The 17,077-nt window shown below is 44.0% G+C and overlaps 1 protein-coding gene across 1 annotated transcript in view; it reads left to right on the top strand.

Moving 5' to 3' along the window:
- LOC310816445 (large neutral amino acids transporter small subunit 4-like) overlaps window positions 1-16,770 on the top strand; it is a 58,529-nt gene extending 41,759 nt beyond the window's left edge. Inside the window, exons 2-3 of the mRNA XM_083686648.1 lie at window positions 15,151-15,274; window positions 15,474-16,770. Of these exons, the coding sequence (XP_083542774.1) occupies window positions 15,188-15,274; window positions 15,474-15,746 (360 nt within the window). The 5' untranslated portion in view covers window positions 15,151-15,187 and the 3' untranslated portion in view covers window positions 15,747-16,770. The remainder of the gene's footprint in view (window positions 1-15,150; window positions 15,275-15,473) is intronic.
- The last annotated feature ends 307 nt before the right edge of the window (window positions 16,771-17,077 follow it).

Here is a 17,077-nt window from a genome sequence, read left to right as displayed (position 1 = left end):
GAGGGAGGGTGGTCACAGGTGCATTACCCACAGCCACGATGGTGGTTGATCCATCAGAAAGCAGAACTGGGGAGGAGAGAGGACGCTTCTCCAGGTACAGGGTAGGGTCTTCGCCTGACTGGAACAGAATAAAAAGAACAATGTGTAGAGTGAGAAGACATAAACATGTATTGAAAGTCAGGTGTATGTTCAATATAAAAATCATTTTTAGATTAAATGATCAGGTTGCAACCAATGACAAGCACTCTTAAAATAGTCATTATTAAAAACACTGATGAAAAATATTGATTTATTATCACACTGGAAGAAATAATCATGAATTACTTCAAAATGGGACAGGGGGGGACATGTGTTAAAAAAACATTTGTTTGACAGATCAAGGTGTAGGAATTTAGGACGGATTAAAAATTGATACAAGCTGATGCAAGGTGGTATATTTTTAATATTTCTCGGATGAATGAATGGATTAATTAATCAAAGGTTTTGAAACATTTCTTGGTATTCCTTTATGTGAACACCATTTGAGGGACACTAGAGGCACTTATGTCTTCCCCTTTTTGCAAAAAGTAGGGTCATATCTGTGATTGTGAACTTAGGGTGTATTGTTATGTGAACATGCACAACAATGTGAGAAAATAAGAGGACAGCAAGGAATCAAGACAAAAATGTTCTTACCTTCAGGACATGAAGAAGTGCCTCACAGCTATTCCCAAGCTTCTTTGGTGGTGAAGTTGGTGAGGGGAAAAGGGATGGGAGTGCATTGAAGAGGGCAAGCGTGAACTCCACTAAAGAATAGAAAGATTGGTCTGAATGGTCTGAATATGGTATAAATCACAATACATTTGCATATGGAACAGCAACTTACCTCCACGGACATCCAATGGAAAAGGGGGTTTCAGGGCTTTCTTCCACACACCATAGAACTGCACCTTGGCACAAAAGTCTGCCCATCTTCCTTTCACTTCCTCGATGTATCTGCTGTTGGTGCCACCTACTATGCGCCGCAGCTCATCTATTGCCTAAGACAGCATTGTGCACAGTTATTCAACCATTGGACATTTAGAACACAGATGGATAGACAGTAATTCAAGTGCAAGTAGTGAAAAAAACAAAAAACATACATTTCGAACATCTCTAAAGCATGGATATGCCTCAAAGATTTTTGCAGGTCGGTCTTCTTCCCTTGTAAGATCTGCATCAATGAAAGCCCGTCTGGCCTTAAACTCAAGGTCTAAAACTTGAGCAACATCGCTTTGATTGGGTTTTGCATTTGGCTTATTGTACATGTTGCTCAAGGTTTTGTAGTGCCTAGCCTGCATCTTCAGACTGTCCTGGCCGACTGAAATGGCAAAAAACAGAGCAGACATTTCAATGTAAAAAACTTTATTGCATTATTATGCAGGTCGGTCTACTTCCCTTGTAACACCCAAATCAATGAACTTAATTGAAATAAGGTAAATACAATCATTTTATGTTGTTTATATGAACAATGAGAGTTGTCTGAAAAAAGTGTTTCCATTAACATCCACAATCTAAGGAAATTTAAATTGAATCTCCAACAGTTTAGACTCTGATTTGCCACTCTGAAAGTCATTATCATGGATAACAGGCTGAGAGGTGTGCTGAGGTGGGCTTACCAACATCATCCTTTGCAGGCGTGGTTGGTGAAGCGATCACAGTCCTGAGTGAGGAGCCTGAGGCTGATGCGGATGGCAGCAACGAGGTTTTGGTCTTTGGCTTCCTTGGCACAGAGGGGGGTCGTTGTGCTGGGGATGCTTTTTTGGGAAATAATGAAAAAAATCTCAACACAATTAAAAGCATGATAACAAGCAAAACAGGCAGATAAACACAGTGCATGCCTAGCCATGAACTCTGGCTCAACAAATACGGACAACTATAGTTTCATTACATGATTAGTATCATTACATGATTAGTATCATTACATGATTAGACATTTTTTAGACAAAAAACAAGTTGTATGACAGCACCTCTTCATTTTTTGCCCACAATTTGCACACCTGCACTGGAGTTGTCCTCGCTGAGGTCATCATTGCTCTCAAGAAGTACGGTATTATCACTCGAGTTGCTTGTGTCTGTCCAATCCGTCTCCATGTCTTGGTTGTCTGCACTGAAGAGAGCTGTCTTTGCCACTCCTCTTTGTGGTACAGAGCCTTGCCTCTTCCGTGGGGATCTCATATTTTGGAGTCGCTTGTACATTTTGGTGTAGATGGTCAGCTGTGGTAAAAGAATGTTAGATACGTTGTTTGTCTTGTTGCTGACCTGCCCACAGTTTTGGTTTAGATAAAAAATAATACTTACATATGGCATGTTTGGATCATCATCCCGTAACATTGGGTAATAGTCTATAATCTTCTGTGACATGGCTCTCATTTCCAATTTTGACGGGTATCTGACTTCTTTCCCCATGGGACTAGCACGCAGGATAGCAACCATACTGGTTATTGTGTTCCTTACAAGTCTGCAACATAGCTCCTTGGACATTTTGTAATTTTTTTCCTTTCCATTGCAGAGCAGTGCAAAGTATTGACTACGCACCATGTCTATCTCTGAATCTGTGTACACCACATACTCTGGAGGGTCTGGCATTTTCATTTTTTTCTCAGCAGATATGGGGGTTGAGGTTTGAGGCTGGCATGGTGGCATGGCACAATTGTTGGCATCTTGGTCCGTGGTATTTTCACACTATTAGGATTGTGTAGAATGAAAACAAAATGCATTAGAACCATTAAAATTCATACTTTACTCATTTTTACTCATTCCAATTTGTGTTTACATTTTCACTGATGAAATTCCAAAGTTTCTTTCTTTTGAGGAAATTCTCTGGGCCAGGAAAAAGATCCCTCAGGTCATCCCGGCTAAGGCCTTTCAAAGCCTCCTCATCAACACTGGCAGCTGTGAGATATATGACAAATATCTATCTTTAGATAAAGCAGTAGCAAGCTACAGAACCAATCAATTTATTTAGTAAGGCTATACACTGCAGCTAGAAGGTAGTGAAGCACCAGAGACATAGTTAGATTAACCTGAAATTGTAAAAACACTCCACATATTTTACATTGTCATGTATTGGTTCCCAAGAGTCCAAGCTTTCAAATGAGGTATAATGACTATGCTACATAACAATCTGATGAATGGCGGATGATTTACAATGTTGGGGGGGTTGGGGGAAGGGTAACGTTCCCGCCGGCGGGACACTGCAGACCGCGTGTTTTTAAAATGTGGGATTTCTATTTCACAATCATATATTTTGCTTTAGAATTCTGACTCTTACTTAAAATGTTTCATCCTAAGCATATTTTAAATTCGTTAAGCAAATGAAGGTTGAGGAAAAATTTGGGATTTCAAATAAGGTATTCAGTTATTAATAAACTAAAGTACACTCTATAAATAGCATCAATACATCAGATATAAACTTCATTCATGACTTACCCTCCAGCACCGATAGAGTGGCATCGTCAAAAGTATCCATCCGAGATTCATCAGCTCCCTGAAGCATTAACAGGCGGTACCGTAGAACTACCTGGGAAAACCCATAGGCAAACAGAGCTCGTTAGCTAGCGGGTAGCGTGTAAAAGTGCACATTAGCTAACAATTAACTAGCTTGCTAAGCATATACCGACATACGGACAAAGCATGTTCTTCTTCTGCTTCTTGGCAGATTTTGTAATACCGCCACAACAACCAATATGATTTTGGCAAGTAATATTTACCAATTCTATAAAGTTTACTGACCTTGAGCCGCTGTTCTTGCACTTCTTCAAATGTAACGCACGCAACTCTTTCAGTTACTCAAGTGGAGAACCGCGATCTTGATCTCAATCCACGTCATTGAGGTGGGACCATTGGAGGATATGAACTGAGGATGCGCAGAAATGATCGGATGTAAACATGAACTTGTTAGCAAAATATTAGTAAAACAAAACATTTACCATCATAACATTAATTAAGTCACATTTATAATTAGAGAAATGTATTGTTAAAATAATAACAAATGATTTCATGAGTGCCCTCCTCCCCATCCACCTCAGGGTCATTAGCCCGCGACAACGACGGTGCATCATGGCAGCGTGGAGGTGTATGATATGTTTCGTCTTTGTTGCTTTAAGTCTTAAAGTACTCCTTAGCCACATTAATAAAAGTCACAGTCGCAGCCCGGATTTTTGGGTTTACTGTGGTATTGATGGATGTGAACAGGATTTTAGAGTTTTTAACTCTTTCTTTCGCCACATTAAACGGACGCACCTTCAGTATTTGAGGACTGGATGCCCACCAAGCGGATGGAGTACGACGCCTTCTTCTCGGTCTTTGGGACAGGAAACATTTGGTGTTTCGGTGTTTGCCAGCTGTAGCACTCCTGCAGCGGCCAGCACTGTGGCTGTCCCACCTGATGCCTCTCTACCTGAACCGTCACTGCAGCCTGACGCTGACGGCCGCCTTGAGTCCGTAAGTTTCCACAATTCAATTTATTTTGACCTTTGAGGGCTTATCGTGCCAATTAGGTTGCTCTCTGTGTGATGCTGACTTGTGCTGATGCTGGCTGTGTTAAGTAATTTAATATTGTTGTCCTACATATAACGATATATTTAAATGGTGGCCTCCACACTGCGAGTGTGCGCGTTAATCATGCATGATTTGAGTAGCCTATGCACACTTTTTACTTTCATAGGCCTGCCTATTATTGTCTCCATTGAATGCTAAATTAGATATCGTCATAATACGACGTTATACAAGGTAACACAGGCAACAATACTTGCAATACAATTCGAGAAATTAATTATGTGCTCTTTGCACACAAGAATAAACATAAAAAAAAAACATTGTATTCCTCTTACCTTAGATGATAGAGCTGCTCAGGTCCCAGACCAGTGAAGCGAATGTGGGATTAAAATTAAGTTTTTCCCCTCTCGTGCGTCCTCTCAAAAAATCCATTTCAAATCAATTGCAACTTTGACTGTGTCCATCTACTCACTCTTTAATAAAAAATTACAACTCATTTTATAAAGGAAGAAGCTGTTGCTGTGACATCCAGAACCAGACCTGATATTGCTAGATCTGCAGCGGCATTCGCCATCAGTGTCCGGGAACAGTGCCACTTGTCACAGGTAAATTTATCTTCATGGGCAAATGCTTTAATGGTACTATTAATATCATATTTGTGAATAATTACTTGAGACAATATTTATAAACAATATATAAATAATGATTTATTTCAATATTTTAATGTAAAATATGGGCCTGTGATCAATAATTATATGGGTGAAAAAATAATTTACATTTTAAATATTTTCCCAGAGAACTGTCAACAGTGTCATCTCAGGGGTGCAACAGTACCAAGCTGCTCTCATTGACACGCTAAGGGAGAGAATCAGAAGGGTGTTTGAAGAGAATCCAGACCCAACTGCTCAGCTCCAAGGTGAGGCTTTGGCTACGTTTGATGTGTTCATGGATCCTTTCTCAACCACAGCATATGGACAGAATAAAACCATCCGGGAACTATTCAATCCAGTCAACCCAGAGGAAGTTGTGGTGTCCCAGAAGATTTGTTGGGTAAAGCGTGGTCTTTCAAGGGTCATGGCCTTAAGAGGCAAAAGTTTTTACTATGTACCACTCATTCAAAGTCTTAAGCAGTTACTGACCAATCCCAGAATCTTCACCATGTTAACCACTGTACCACAAAGAAGTGAGGGATTCTTGTATGATTTTACTGATGGAACCCTTTTTACATCCCATCCATTATATTCTCAAAGGCCAAATGCATTGCAAATACTATTGTACACCGATGAAATTGAAATATGTAACCCTTTAGGTCCCCATGCCTCTGCAAATAAATTACTGATGTTTTATTATAGTTTAGGGAATATAGATCCAAAATTTAGGTCGAAGTTGGCTGCAATAAGACTCCTTGCTATTGCCAAGGCAAACGATATTTCTCAGTGGGGTGTTGATGTTATACTAAAAAGAATCCTAAAAGATCTGACACTTCTGTACAATGGTGTTAGGATTGACACCCCAAATGGTGAAATTGAGTTGTTTGGTGCTGTGATAGCCATATGTGGAGACACACTTGCCCAACATGATATTGCTGGATTTAAACAAGGTGTTGGTTTTGCTTATAGCAAATGTAGACATTGTGAATGCTCCTTTGAGGATATGCAAAGTGTTTTTGAGGAGAATAGGTTTGCTGAAAGAACTTTGGAAAAGCACATTAGGCAGTGTGTTGAAATAGATAAGGCAAGCACAGAAACATTGAAAGCATCCCTCAAAACCACTTATGGGATTAACAGAAGAAGCAGACTAGTTGATGTTCCAGCATTTGATCTGATCAAACAAACACCACAGGATATAATGCATGTCATTTTTGAAGGTGTTGCACCAATGGAAATAAAGCTTGTATTAAAAAACCTGATTCTGTCAGGACAGATAGAATTAGATGAGATTAACTCAGCTATTCTAAATGTTCCTTACTCACCTCTAGACATACGAGATAAGCCATGTCCTATTAGTGTCAGTACTTTAGCTGCTAATGACAATAAATTAAAGCAGTCATGTGGACAAATGTTGATACTTTTAAAAATCCTACCTTTTCTTTTGAATGATATGGACAACGAGTATGTCAAATTTATTCTCAAGTTAATTGAGATTGTTCAAATTGTCCTTGCTCCTGTTATTTCTTTAGAAACTGTATTACGGCTCAGACGCATGATTGAGCAACATCTGCATCATTTCAAAGAACTTTTTTCTGAAGCCAATGTAATACCCAAGCAACATTACATGTTACATCTACCAAGCCAAATCATATCTCTTGGTCCATTAATTAGAAGTATGTGTATGCGATTTGAAGCTAAGCACAGTTATTTTAAGCAGTGGGCTTCTAAGTTAAATTTCAAAAATGTCTGTAAATCGCTTGCAAACCATAATCAGTTCCTTGAATGTTGTCAAAATGAAATAGGCATTGAGCATCCAATTTTTGCTAGTGAAAGAGAATCGGGGCCTGTCTCAGCTGTCAAAAATATTGATTATGTTAAGAGAAAAGTCAAAGATTTTCTAGGCGTAGAGGTCATGCAATCTGTTGTCTCAGTGAAATGGTACATCCTCAATGGCAATAAGTACATTAGTGGGAAATCTATGATTATTGTAAATGTAGATGGTGCTTTCCCAGTGTTCGGACTGATAAAAGATATTTTTGTGATTGATTCCTCTTATGTTGCTTTTGAGTACCAGCGTTATGAGACACTGAATTTGAGTCCAGAATTGCTGGCATATGAGGTGGCAGTTCCCAATGTTGCCCAGGCTACAGAATTTGTACATGAACTCATTGACTGTATTTCCTATTTTTCAGTTAGTTTCAAGGAACATATGTTTGTGCCAATAAAATATAGTCTTTGTGATATTATTGCCCACAGAAGTAGACATTAAAATGGAGGAATGATAAGGGATGCATTGATGTATTGGGTGATCAAGTTTGCCTGTTTCCTGTTTTGTGTTTCCTGTGCCTGTTTTGTTAACAAACATTGGTCATCAAAAAAGATAAGATTTCTCTGTGATCGATTCCTCTTATGTTGCTTTTGAGTACCAGTGTTATGAAACACTGAATTTTAGTCCAGAATTGTGTCTTTGTGATCTTATTGCCCACAGACATTAATTTGGAGCAACAATGCATTGGGTGATCAAGTTTGCCTGTTTCCTGTTTTGTGTTTCCTGGGCCTGTTTTGTTAAACAAACATTGATCATTAAACAATTCCATTGACTGTATGGTGAGTTGTGGTGAAGGCTGTATAATTTATCCTGACATTGTCTGAACATACTTGAAGGTAGAGCAATAATAAACTCTGTTTCTTTCAGATGCTTTTTGTGTGACTCTTGAATCAAGCAACTTGAGTTTGTTACTGAATCTTAAAACAAGCTTTATTTTGATGAGAATTTGGGGGAGAGATGTAAAAGATCTTATTTTAACAGTTATTTACCTCATTTTAAGATTTCATGCCTATTTGAGACAAAAAGGATAAGGTTGTGCTTGATTTAAGATTATAGTGTAAAGTTGAACACTTAAAATAAGAAATTCACTCTTAAAACAAGATAAATTATCTAACACTTCTAAATCTAAGTTTTTTTATCTTGATAAGATTCAAATAATTTGCAGTGTGTATAAACAAGGTTGTGTCAGACTCACATTCCCATCAGCCTGAAGCCGTTGGGCAGCAGCAGGAAGTAGTTGGCGATGGTTAAGATGAGGGACAACTGTTCAAACTGGCCACTGCCGTCTCAGAGATGTGTGTGTGTGTGTTTGTGTGTGTGTGTGTGTGTGTGTGTGTGTGTGTGGGGGGGGGGGGGGGGTGTGAGGTCACTGAATTAGGGGAATTATGCATAAAAAGTGTTGTAATTTCTCAATGGTGAAACCAATATGTACACAAATTTACTCTTGGTAACGCCACACTAGTGTGTATTCTTCACTACAACAATGTCCACCAAGTCGGGAGTTGTACTACAAACAGGTTGTTCAAGTGGAGATTCCCACAAATGCTGGAGGGGAGGAGGGAGAGGAGGAAGGTGCTACTGTCATGCTTGTGGCAGACCATGACAAAGGCAATGTCAATCAAGCACACCATCTGTACAGATGGTACCATGATTCCTCCTCTATCTGATTTGTTTTTGATGAGTTGTTAGCTAACTATCCAGACAAAAGTTAACACTAAGGTGTATAGTTAGTTATCTGGTGGGTAATCTAGCTAGCTACTTTTGATGTTGTCTTCACTCAGGGAAACATGGTGATTGTAGTTTTCTGTCCCCGGGGAACCATGGGCTATCTACCCTTCTGAGTTCTGCCTTTGGGGCAGTAAGAAGTTTTTTCCACCTTTTGTGATTTTACTCTCTGCCCCTAGGGAACAATGGACTGGGGCAGTAAGCACTTCTACCATACATGTAATGTTCTGCCCCCAGGGAACCAGTAAACCTACTAGGGTTGAGGTAAAAACTTGAACTCATTCAGGTCAGAGAGGGAGATCAGATGGGCCCTCAGGGCATTGTGCGATCTGCTTACCCATATGTGTAGCCCTCAGGGAGGGGGTAAGGGATGTGCTTCTTGGGTAACAGTAGGAAGGTCCTGACCAAGTGTATGACGGCATACGCGGACAAGAAGAGAAAGGATGCTCGTAGAGAAACCCCAGCCTCAAACAGCAACTAAAGGAAGGAAGAGACAGGAGTGGAATTATCATCATCATCATCTGAGGTCATGAAAAATAATAGAAATGTCTGAGAGATCAATACAATATGTGAGTGAAATAGTGTGATTGTGTGTGTGCGTGTGCGTAACAATCAAGGCAATTGAACTGTTGAGAAAAAAGATCTGGTCTGTCAAAGGAAAGCTTGTGATATAACTGTGCTTTGATTAGCCCACCAACATTGGTGAGATATAGTTGGCCCGTTTCCATGTGCTGGAACATTAATGCATTGATTACCTTGGAGTTCCCACAGCATGAGTGCAATGGCGAAGCACACTGACACAAAAATAGTAATTGTCATGTGCATGGATTGGCGCTTCTTGAGTAGGCTATATCTAAAGAGAATTGCCTAACTAATCATCGTGGTGAGTTAAGTTTTTAGCAGGCCATGCATCTTTTCAACTGCACTTTTATCATATTGTGCAGAAAAGGGAAGGTCTGACTGCGCATGCACGCGCGTTGGGCAAACCATCTAGCTGCCTCAGTTTATTCTCACTGTAGCCGAGGTATACAGTATTGATAGGCTGCTCTGTCTTATGAAATTTAAACCTATTGAAAAATTGCCCATTTCTGCCCCCCCAATGATGAATGGAACTCGACGCCTATGTGTAGAGCTGTTTGGTTATTGTGGTCGCGAACATTGAAGCATGTTCTCACTGCTGCATGTCCCAACCTCCTTTCAAAGTCATTCCTGTACTACCCTCTGAGATTCCAAACTTTGAATTCTCTCTCTGTCTACTTTTTGTTGCTATGCTGCTCATCAATCCTAATTCTCCACTCATGCCACGACTCACACAGGCTGAAGCAAGACCTGATTATTTCATTTGGGGGAGGTGTGTCGAGGTTCTGTGGGTTTTCTCTCTCTGTTCCTAAATCTAGTCTCTCTTTGGCATGTTCACTCTCTCTCTCCATTCCTATTCTCTGGTGTTGCTGTCCCCCTTTTTTCTTCTCCCTGCCTTCTCGCTCTTTATCTCTGGTCACTATGGACAACTACTACAGTTATAACTAGTAAGAATCAAGCATGAACTCCCACTGACAAAGACTGATTCTTAACCATTTAACTTTGCGTCGGCTGAAGCAAGGCAGGGTGAAGCAAGTGTCCCGAAATATAGATTAGCCTATTTCATTTGGCGGAGGGGGAGGTGCGTGGGAGGTTTTCTCTCTCTAGTCACTTCTTGGTATGCTCACGCTTTCTCCGTTCCTATCCTCTGGTGTTGCTCTGTACAGCGTCTGTCAACTGTGCATTTTTGGTGGACAATACTTTGCATGCAATAACTGCCACACAAGGGTATCTTTCGAAACAACACTGTATAAAAAAGGTTGTGTCAGACACACATTCTCATCAGCCTGAATCCGTTGGGCAGCAGCAGGAAATTGTTGGCGATGGTGAATATGAGGGAGAACTGTTGATCCTGCCCACTTCAGTCTGAGAGACAAGCAGAGAAGTGTGTGTCTGTGTTTGCAATTGCGTGTGTGTTTCTCGTGCCATCATGGTTATCTATTCCTCAGACTGATGATATACAAACGCATCAAAGCGCACGATATTGTCAATTTTGAAAATTGGCCAAGAGCTCAAATTGGGCTCAAATTGTTACACAGAGACGTTTGGGTGGAACCAATGACGGCACAGAGAGCGGAGAATAATGGTTAGCCCAAAGGCGTATTTAATAATAGTAATAATAATAAGGGATAAGGGAAGGGGGAGAGTAAGGGTAATCCAGAGAGTAGTAGAGGGCCGGTCCAGGGTCGGTAGGGGGATGTCCAGTATCAGGTGAGGGGAGGGGAAGAAGCCGAGGGAACTGGGAGGGGGCTAGGTCCGTGGGACAGGGGTAGAGGGTCGAGGAGACGAAGGGGCTAAGTCCATGGGAGGGCGGGATCCAAGGGGTCAGGACTGCAGGAGAAACACAGGAGACAAGGGGGTAAGACAACGACAAGGAGACAGACACAAGGAGCACTAGGAATCACTGGAAGGCTGAAGCATAGTTGCGAAGATACACAAAAGTTACCGTATGGTCACAGTACATTCTGACGCTGGACTGAAGCTCAGGTAGGGTTTAAGTAGGGCGTTGATTGGGGATGGGTTGCAGGTGTGTTGATTGGGGATCGGGTCCAGCTGCGCTGTCGACTGGGAGGAAGACGTTCCACTGATGACCGCCACGGCCTCGAGGTGGTGCCAGAGGGTTGGTTAGGAGGGGGAACCATAACAGTAGACATCCTCCCTACAGGAGACACCGGGCAACCGTCCTGGAGCGTCTGGGTGGGCCCAATAGAAGTCGGCCAATAAGGAGGGGTACGCGAAGTAGGAGGCCGGACCCAGTCTCAATCCTCAGGCCCGTAGCCCTCCAAGTCGACGAGGTACTGGAAACCGTGACCCCTACGGCGGACCACCAGGACCTCCCTCACAGTCGACATGGGTTCGCCGTTGTCTAGCACTCGGGGCAGAGGAGGGAGAGACAGGGGGAGACAGGGGGCTGGAGACTGCAGGCTAGAGCTGGGACACGTGGAAGACAGGATTAATAGTCCTGTATGCGTGGAGGGTAAGACGTACTACGGAGGGTTTGATAATCTGGTCGATGGGGAGTAGCGGGGGGCGAGCTTCTGGGAGGTTGTGGGGAGATGGAGGTCCTTAGCCTGCAGCCGAACTCGCTGCCCAGGGTGGTAGGTCGGGGCGGGTCTGCGCTTGCGGGTCTGCGCTTGCGGGTCTGCGCTTGCGGGTTGGCGCTGCGCCTGGACCGCTCTGTGGTTTTCTCCAAAGTGGCCCGAGCGGCCCTCCAGACCCGCCGGCACCAACGGAGGTGCATCCTGGTGGACGGAACTGCCACCTCTGCCTCCTGGCAGGGGAACATGGGGGGTTGGTATCCCAGGGAACACTGGAACGGAGAGATGCCCGTGGCGTTACTGGCCATGGTGTTGTGGGCGTACTCCACCCAGGGTAGGTGTCGGCGCCAGGTGGAGGGATGGCTGGAGGAGACACAATGGAGGACCGATTCCAGGCACTGGTTGGCTCCACCTGGCCGTTGGTCTGGGGGTGGTACCCGGAGGAGAGGCTGACTGTGGCCCCAATGCCCTTACAGAAGGCCTGCCACACCCGGGAAGTGAATTGGGGACCACGGTCAGAAATGATGTCCTGGGGAATGCCATGGAGACGGACAACGTGGAGTACCAGGTCGGCAGTTTCAGCGGAGGAGGGGAGCTTAGGGAGGGCAATGAAGTGGACGGCCTTGGAGAACCAGTCTACGATGGTGAGCACAACTGTGTTACCCTGGGAGGTGGGTAGACCGGTGACAAAATCCAAGGCGATGTGAGTCCAAGGACGGCTAGGGATGGGAAGGGGCTGCAGTAGTCCGGCAGGGGGCTGGTGAGAGGCCTTACTCCGGGCGCAGATGGTGCAGGTGGTGACATACTCCCTGGTGTTTGCCTCCATGGCGGGCCACCAGAATCGCCGGCGGATGAAAGAGAGGTTCCGGCCGACTCTCGGGTGGCCTGACGTGACCCAACTCCAGGATTCAGGATCGGGCTGCTGATGTGGGAATGAAGAGACGACCGGGGGGTCCGCGTCCTGGTCCGGGGTGGGTGCGCTGGGCCGCTCTGACCACGGAGTCAATGGCCCAGGTGACGATGCCAACCACCCGGGTGGGAGGAAGGATGGTGCCTGGCATTGACGGGGCCATCTCCTCCGGTGCCAGTTGGGAGAGTGCGTCGGCCTTGGTGTTGCTGGAGCCAGGTCTGTAGGAGATAGTGAACTCGAAGCGGGTGAAGAAGAGGGTCCAGCGTGCCTGGCGTCTCTTGGTCGACTGGATGTACATGAGATTCTTGTGGTCGGCAAAACCACAAACGGCTGCTGGGCCCCCTCGAGCCAGTGTCTCCATTCCACCAATGCTGCGTACACTGCCAGCAGCTTCCGGTTCCCTACATCGTAGTTTTGCTCAGCTGGAGTCAGATGCTGCGAGAAAAATGCACAGGGGTGGAGTTTCTGGCCCTCCGCTGACATCTGGGAGAGGACAGTCCCGAGGACGCATCCACCTCCACAAAGAACTGATGGGAAGGATCCAGGTGCATGAGCACCGGGACTGCTGTGAACAGATCCTTCAAGGTCGAGAAGTCGGCCTCCGCCTCCGTGGTCTAGGAGAACGGGCGGAGCGTGGAGGTGAGGGCGGTTAGTGGGGCGGCCACCTGGCTGAATCCCCTGATGAACCGTCGGTAGAACCCCGCGAAGCCCAGGAAAGGTCGTAGTTGCTGACGGTTCAACTGTTGTGGCCACTGCACCACCGCCTCTCCCGTCCGCCCGAAGGTGGACCCTCTCGACTATGTGACCAAGATACTCCACGGAGGCGGCATGGAATAGGTACTTCTCGGCCTTAACGAAGAGTCTGTTCTCCAGGAGTCGCTGGGGGACCAGACGGACGTGCTGTTGGTGCTCCTCCTCAGTCCTAGAGAACACGATGTTCATATTCGTTGGCAAGGGGTAAGACAACGATGAGGAGACAGACACAAGGAGCACTAGCCATCACTGGAGCGTAGTTTCAGGGACTGTTTCCTGTCCAAGTTCTTCATGTTTCATATGGTCTGGCTGTCTGTCATGTAGATGCGAGACTACCTGTTCGTAAGCACACTCAACCCCATGCTACAGCGACTGATCAAGGACAAAACATCCCCACACACACACACACACACACACACACACAATACACAATACACAAACTGAGTGTTCTCCTCTGAGCTGCTGGGTAATATTGTTCAGAGAAGGCCACACGTACCTCAGTATCTAACTTTGCCATATTTAGATTTGCCTATCTTCACTTTACCCCAGTTGAGTTTTATTCTCTTCTATCCTCATTGGCTCTGTTTGTGGACAGACACAAGGGCAAGCCCAGGGCCTCAGGTACCAGCAATCCACTTACAGTACAACCACTAAAACCCAACACAACACACCCCAAACCACTTCACATACGCACACCAAACCATGTGCTGGGGACAGGAAGGAAATGTCCATCGTTGTGTTCTCTAATGCTAATCCTATCTGTGTGTGCAGGAGAGACCGAGTGGGAGGCAGACCTACACTAGGGGGTCACAGTGACCAACTCTCTTACTCAGGCACAACAGGTGCATCCTATTATTTTAATTATGACCGTCCTATTTTATTTTTTGTGGGGCAGTCCCACTCATATTTTTCATTGGATAGAGATAGTGGAGATAGACAGGAAAGTAAGGAGAGGGTATTTTAGCAGGGCATGGGCCAGATTCTAGCCCATGCTAACATGGGCATATGTGTGCGCAGTAGACCATGGTGCTAGACCACTGGACTACCCCAGGCCACATGACCTTCCTATTTAAGTTGTGTGTTTTGTAACTCCCAGTGTGATAGCTTGATTCTAGTTCATGATTTATCTCTCATGGTCCTCGATGTCATGTCATAGGAACAAGTTCGCTAATGCTCTAGTTGTTTTAGTTAAGCCCTTTTGTTTATTATTTTCCTGAGTCTGATCCTGTCTACTCTGTGGATTATGAAAGTAAAGTGGTTTTGCCTTTTAACTGCATTCCCTCACTTGGGTCCTACCCCACACACACATACACACACAGTTTACGTTGAATTGATGAAAAGTTGAATATGTATTATGATCATGTGAATAGAGAGATATGTGCAGAGATCACAATAAAAACATACACTTTATATTCAAGAAGGAAATGAAAATGAAAATGGAAAGATCATATGATTCACACACATATACACTACGTATGTATATGTACGTATATGTACACTCAGTTAACACTCATATCATATACACCAGCTGTTTGCAAACACATACATGGTTCAACAGGATAGACCGTCACACCTGGTTCATACCTTTGCACTGTAGATCAATGACCTCCCTCTCACCTGTGTCCCATCGTTCTCTCTCTCTCTGTTTAGTTTCCCTGCCTGTCACTTTGGTAAGCTCTACGGCTTGATGTTCGCCCTGTCTGCATTTGTGGCCCTGCTGCAGTACCCCTGCTTCATCCTGATCAAAGGAATACTGGGAGGGGACCCGCTATACGTGAGTGAAGCTACCTGTTACCATCACTAGAGCACTAGCTTGATTAGAGCTCCCAGTAACATTTACCATTCACACCAGAGACAGCATCAACTTGGCCATCACTAAAGTGATGGTAGAGACAGTGGTAGTTGTAACCCTATCGTTTCCCTCTCTCTCTTTCCACTCCTCCTTCCCTCCATCTCCCTCAATCTCCCTACAGTTGAACATAGCCCTGGTCCTTCTCAGTCTGCTGGCCTTCATCCATCCTGTCAACGTCTACCTGCACTGTCGTGGCCTGGCAGCCCAGAGGGCTAAAACCAAGGACACCATCACTGCCTCCAAGGCCAGCTCTGGTTATAATAATAGCGATTTTAATCCGAGTGGGAACAACCCCATTTACAGACCCATGAGTGCTAAAGCTTCCTCATGCTGTTGGCTGCTGTTTGTCACAGCAGCTGACAGGTCATATCGTCTGCTACTTCATGTACTCTAGCTGTATTCCTGTGCCTACAGGCTCTTATGTATTGTAGCTGTCAACCCTTCAATATTGTCCTCCAAGCTGTATCAACTACCTGTGCATTGTGACTCTTGTTGTCCGAAGCCCTACAGTCATGCTTGTCATTATAGGATACCGGAGTGGCTTGTAAAACTCGAAGGCAATTTTAACGGTGTAATACAGTCTTACTGCCAATGGCGGCGCTGGCACTAGGGGGTGTATCTGAAATATTATCGCTGTTTTCAAGGTCAGAATGTTTCAGTGCACCTGATGGCACTTGACCTGCTCATTGTCCTGAGCCTATTACCACTACTCCACCCATCAGGCAGTACAGGCGAGACAACTGCCTATATAGTATATTTCATCACATTTACAATCCATCACTTTGTAGGTAGGAAAGATGTCAGATGGACACTTCCTTCCAGCTTGGTTATAGGAATGATCCTACAGTGAGGATCTGCACTGCACCTGTGTTAAATCGAGCCATGGCCAAACCAACAGTCAGATAATAAATCATCACACACATCTTGTTTAGCACAACTGTACAGCTTTTCAGGTTGTGTGTTGAAAAATAACAGTGTACAAAGAACTGTACATGCCTTCCACCCTGATTCTGAAATGTCATCCAAAATGACAATGCATGTCTGTCCCCTAGTGGCCGTACCGTAGAAGACAACTTGCTTCAGGTATTGCAGGTTGCAGCATTTATGCCTTACACCGTAACATGTAAAATGACATTTATTGAAACTTTACTATTTGTATTGGAACTGTATCAATTGTAAAGGGATTATTTTTCAATGTGTATATAGTCCCTGTGTGTAATATTTACACACAGGGACTATAGCATTAGACTATGTATACTATTTGTACATAGAGTATAGTATGCATAACTCAAAAGGAAAAAGCATAGTCGATGGGACAACTTAATCTGAAAAAGAATCTATCTCACATCCATAATTGTGTTTGCAACAATTCAAGTGATACACCAAATAAAGTGTCTGGAAATTTGTTTATTTGGTTTTACTACAAAGCATTAAATTTAGTGGAAATCCAGCACATGCAATGCTGTTTCCACACCGTCCATCGTGTGAAGAACAGTGGTAGCTGCATCATGTTATGGGTATGTTTGTCACCGGCAGGGACTGGGGAGTTTGTCAGGATCAAAAGAAAATTATGATTAACTTTCTAAAAACGTGTTTTCACTTTGTCATTATGGGGTATTGTGTGTGGATTGATGGCAAAACATGTTTTAATCCATTTTAAATTGAGTCTATAACACAACAAAATGTGGAAAAAGTGAAGGGGTCTGAATACTTTCTGAAGCCTGT

This window comes from Argentina silus, assembly GCF_951799395.1.
Source record: "Argentina silus genome assembly, chromosome: 15".
NCBI lineage: Eukaryota > Metazoa > Chordata > Actinopteri > Argentiniformes > Argentinidae > Argentina > Argentina silus.
Note: the sequence above shows the minus strand (reverse complement) of the source record. Positions and strands in the feature narration are given on the sequence as shown.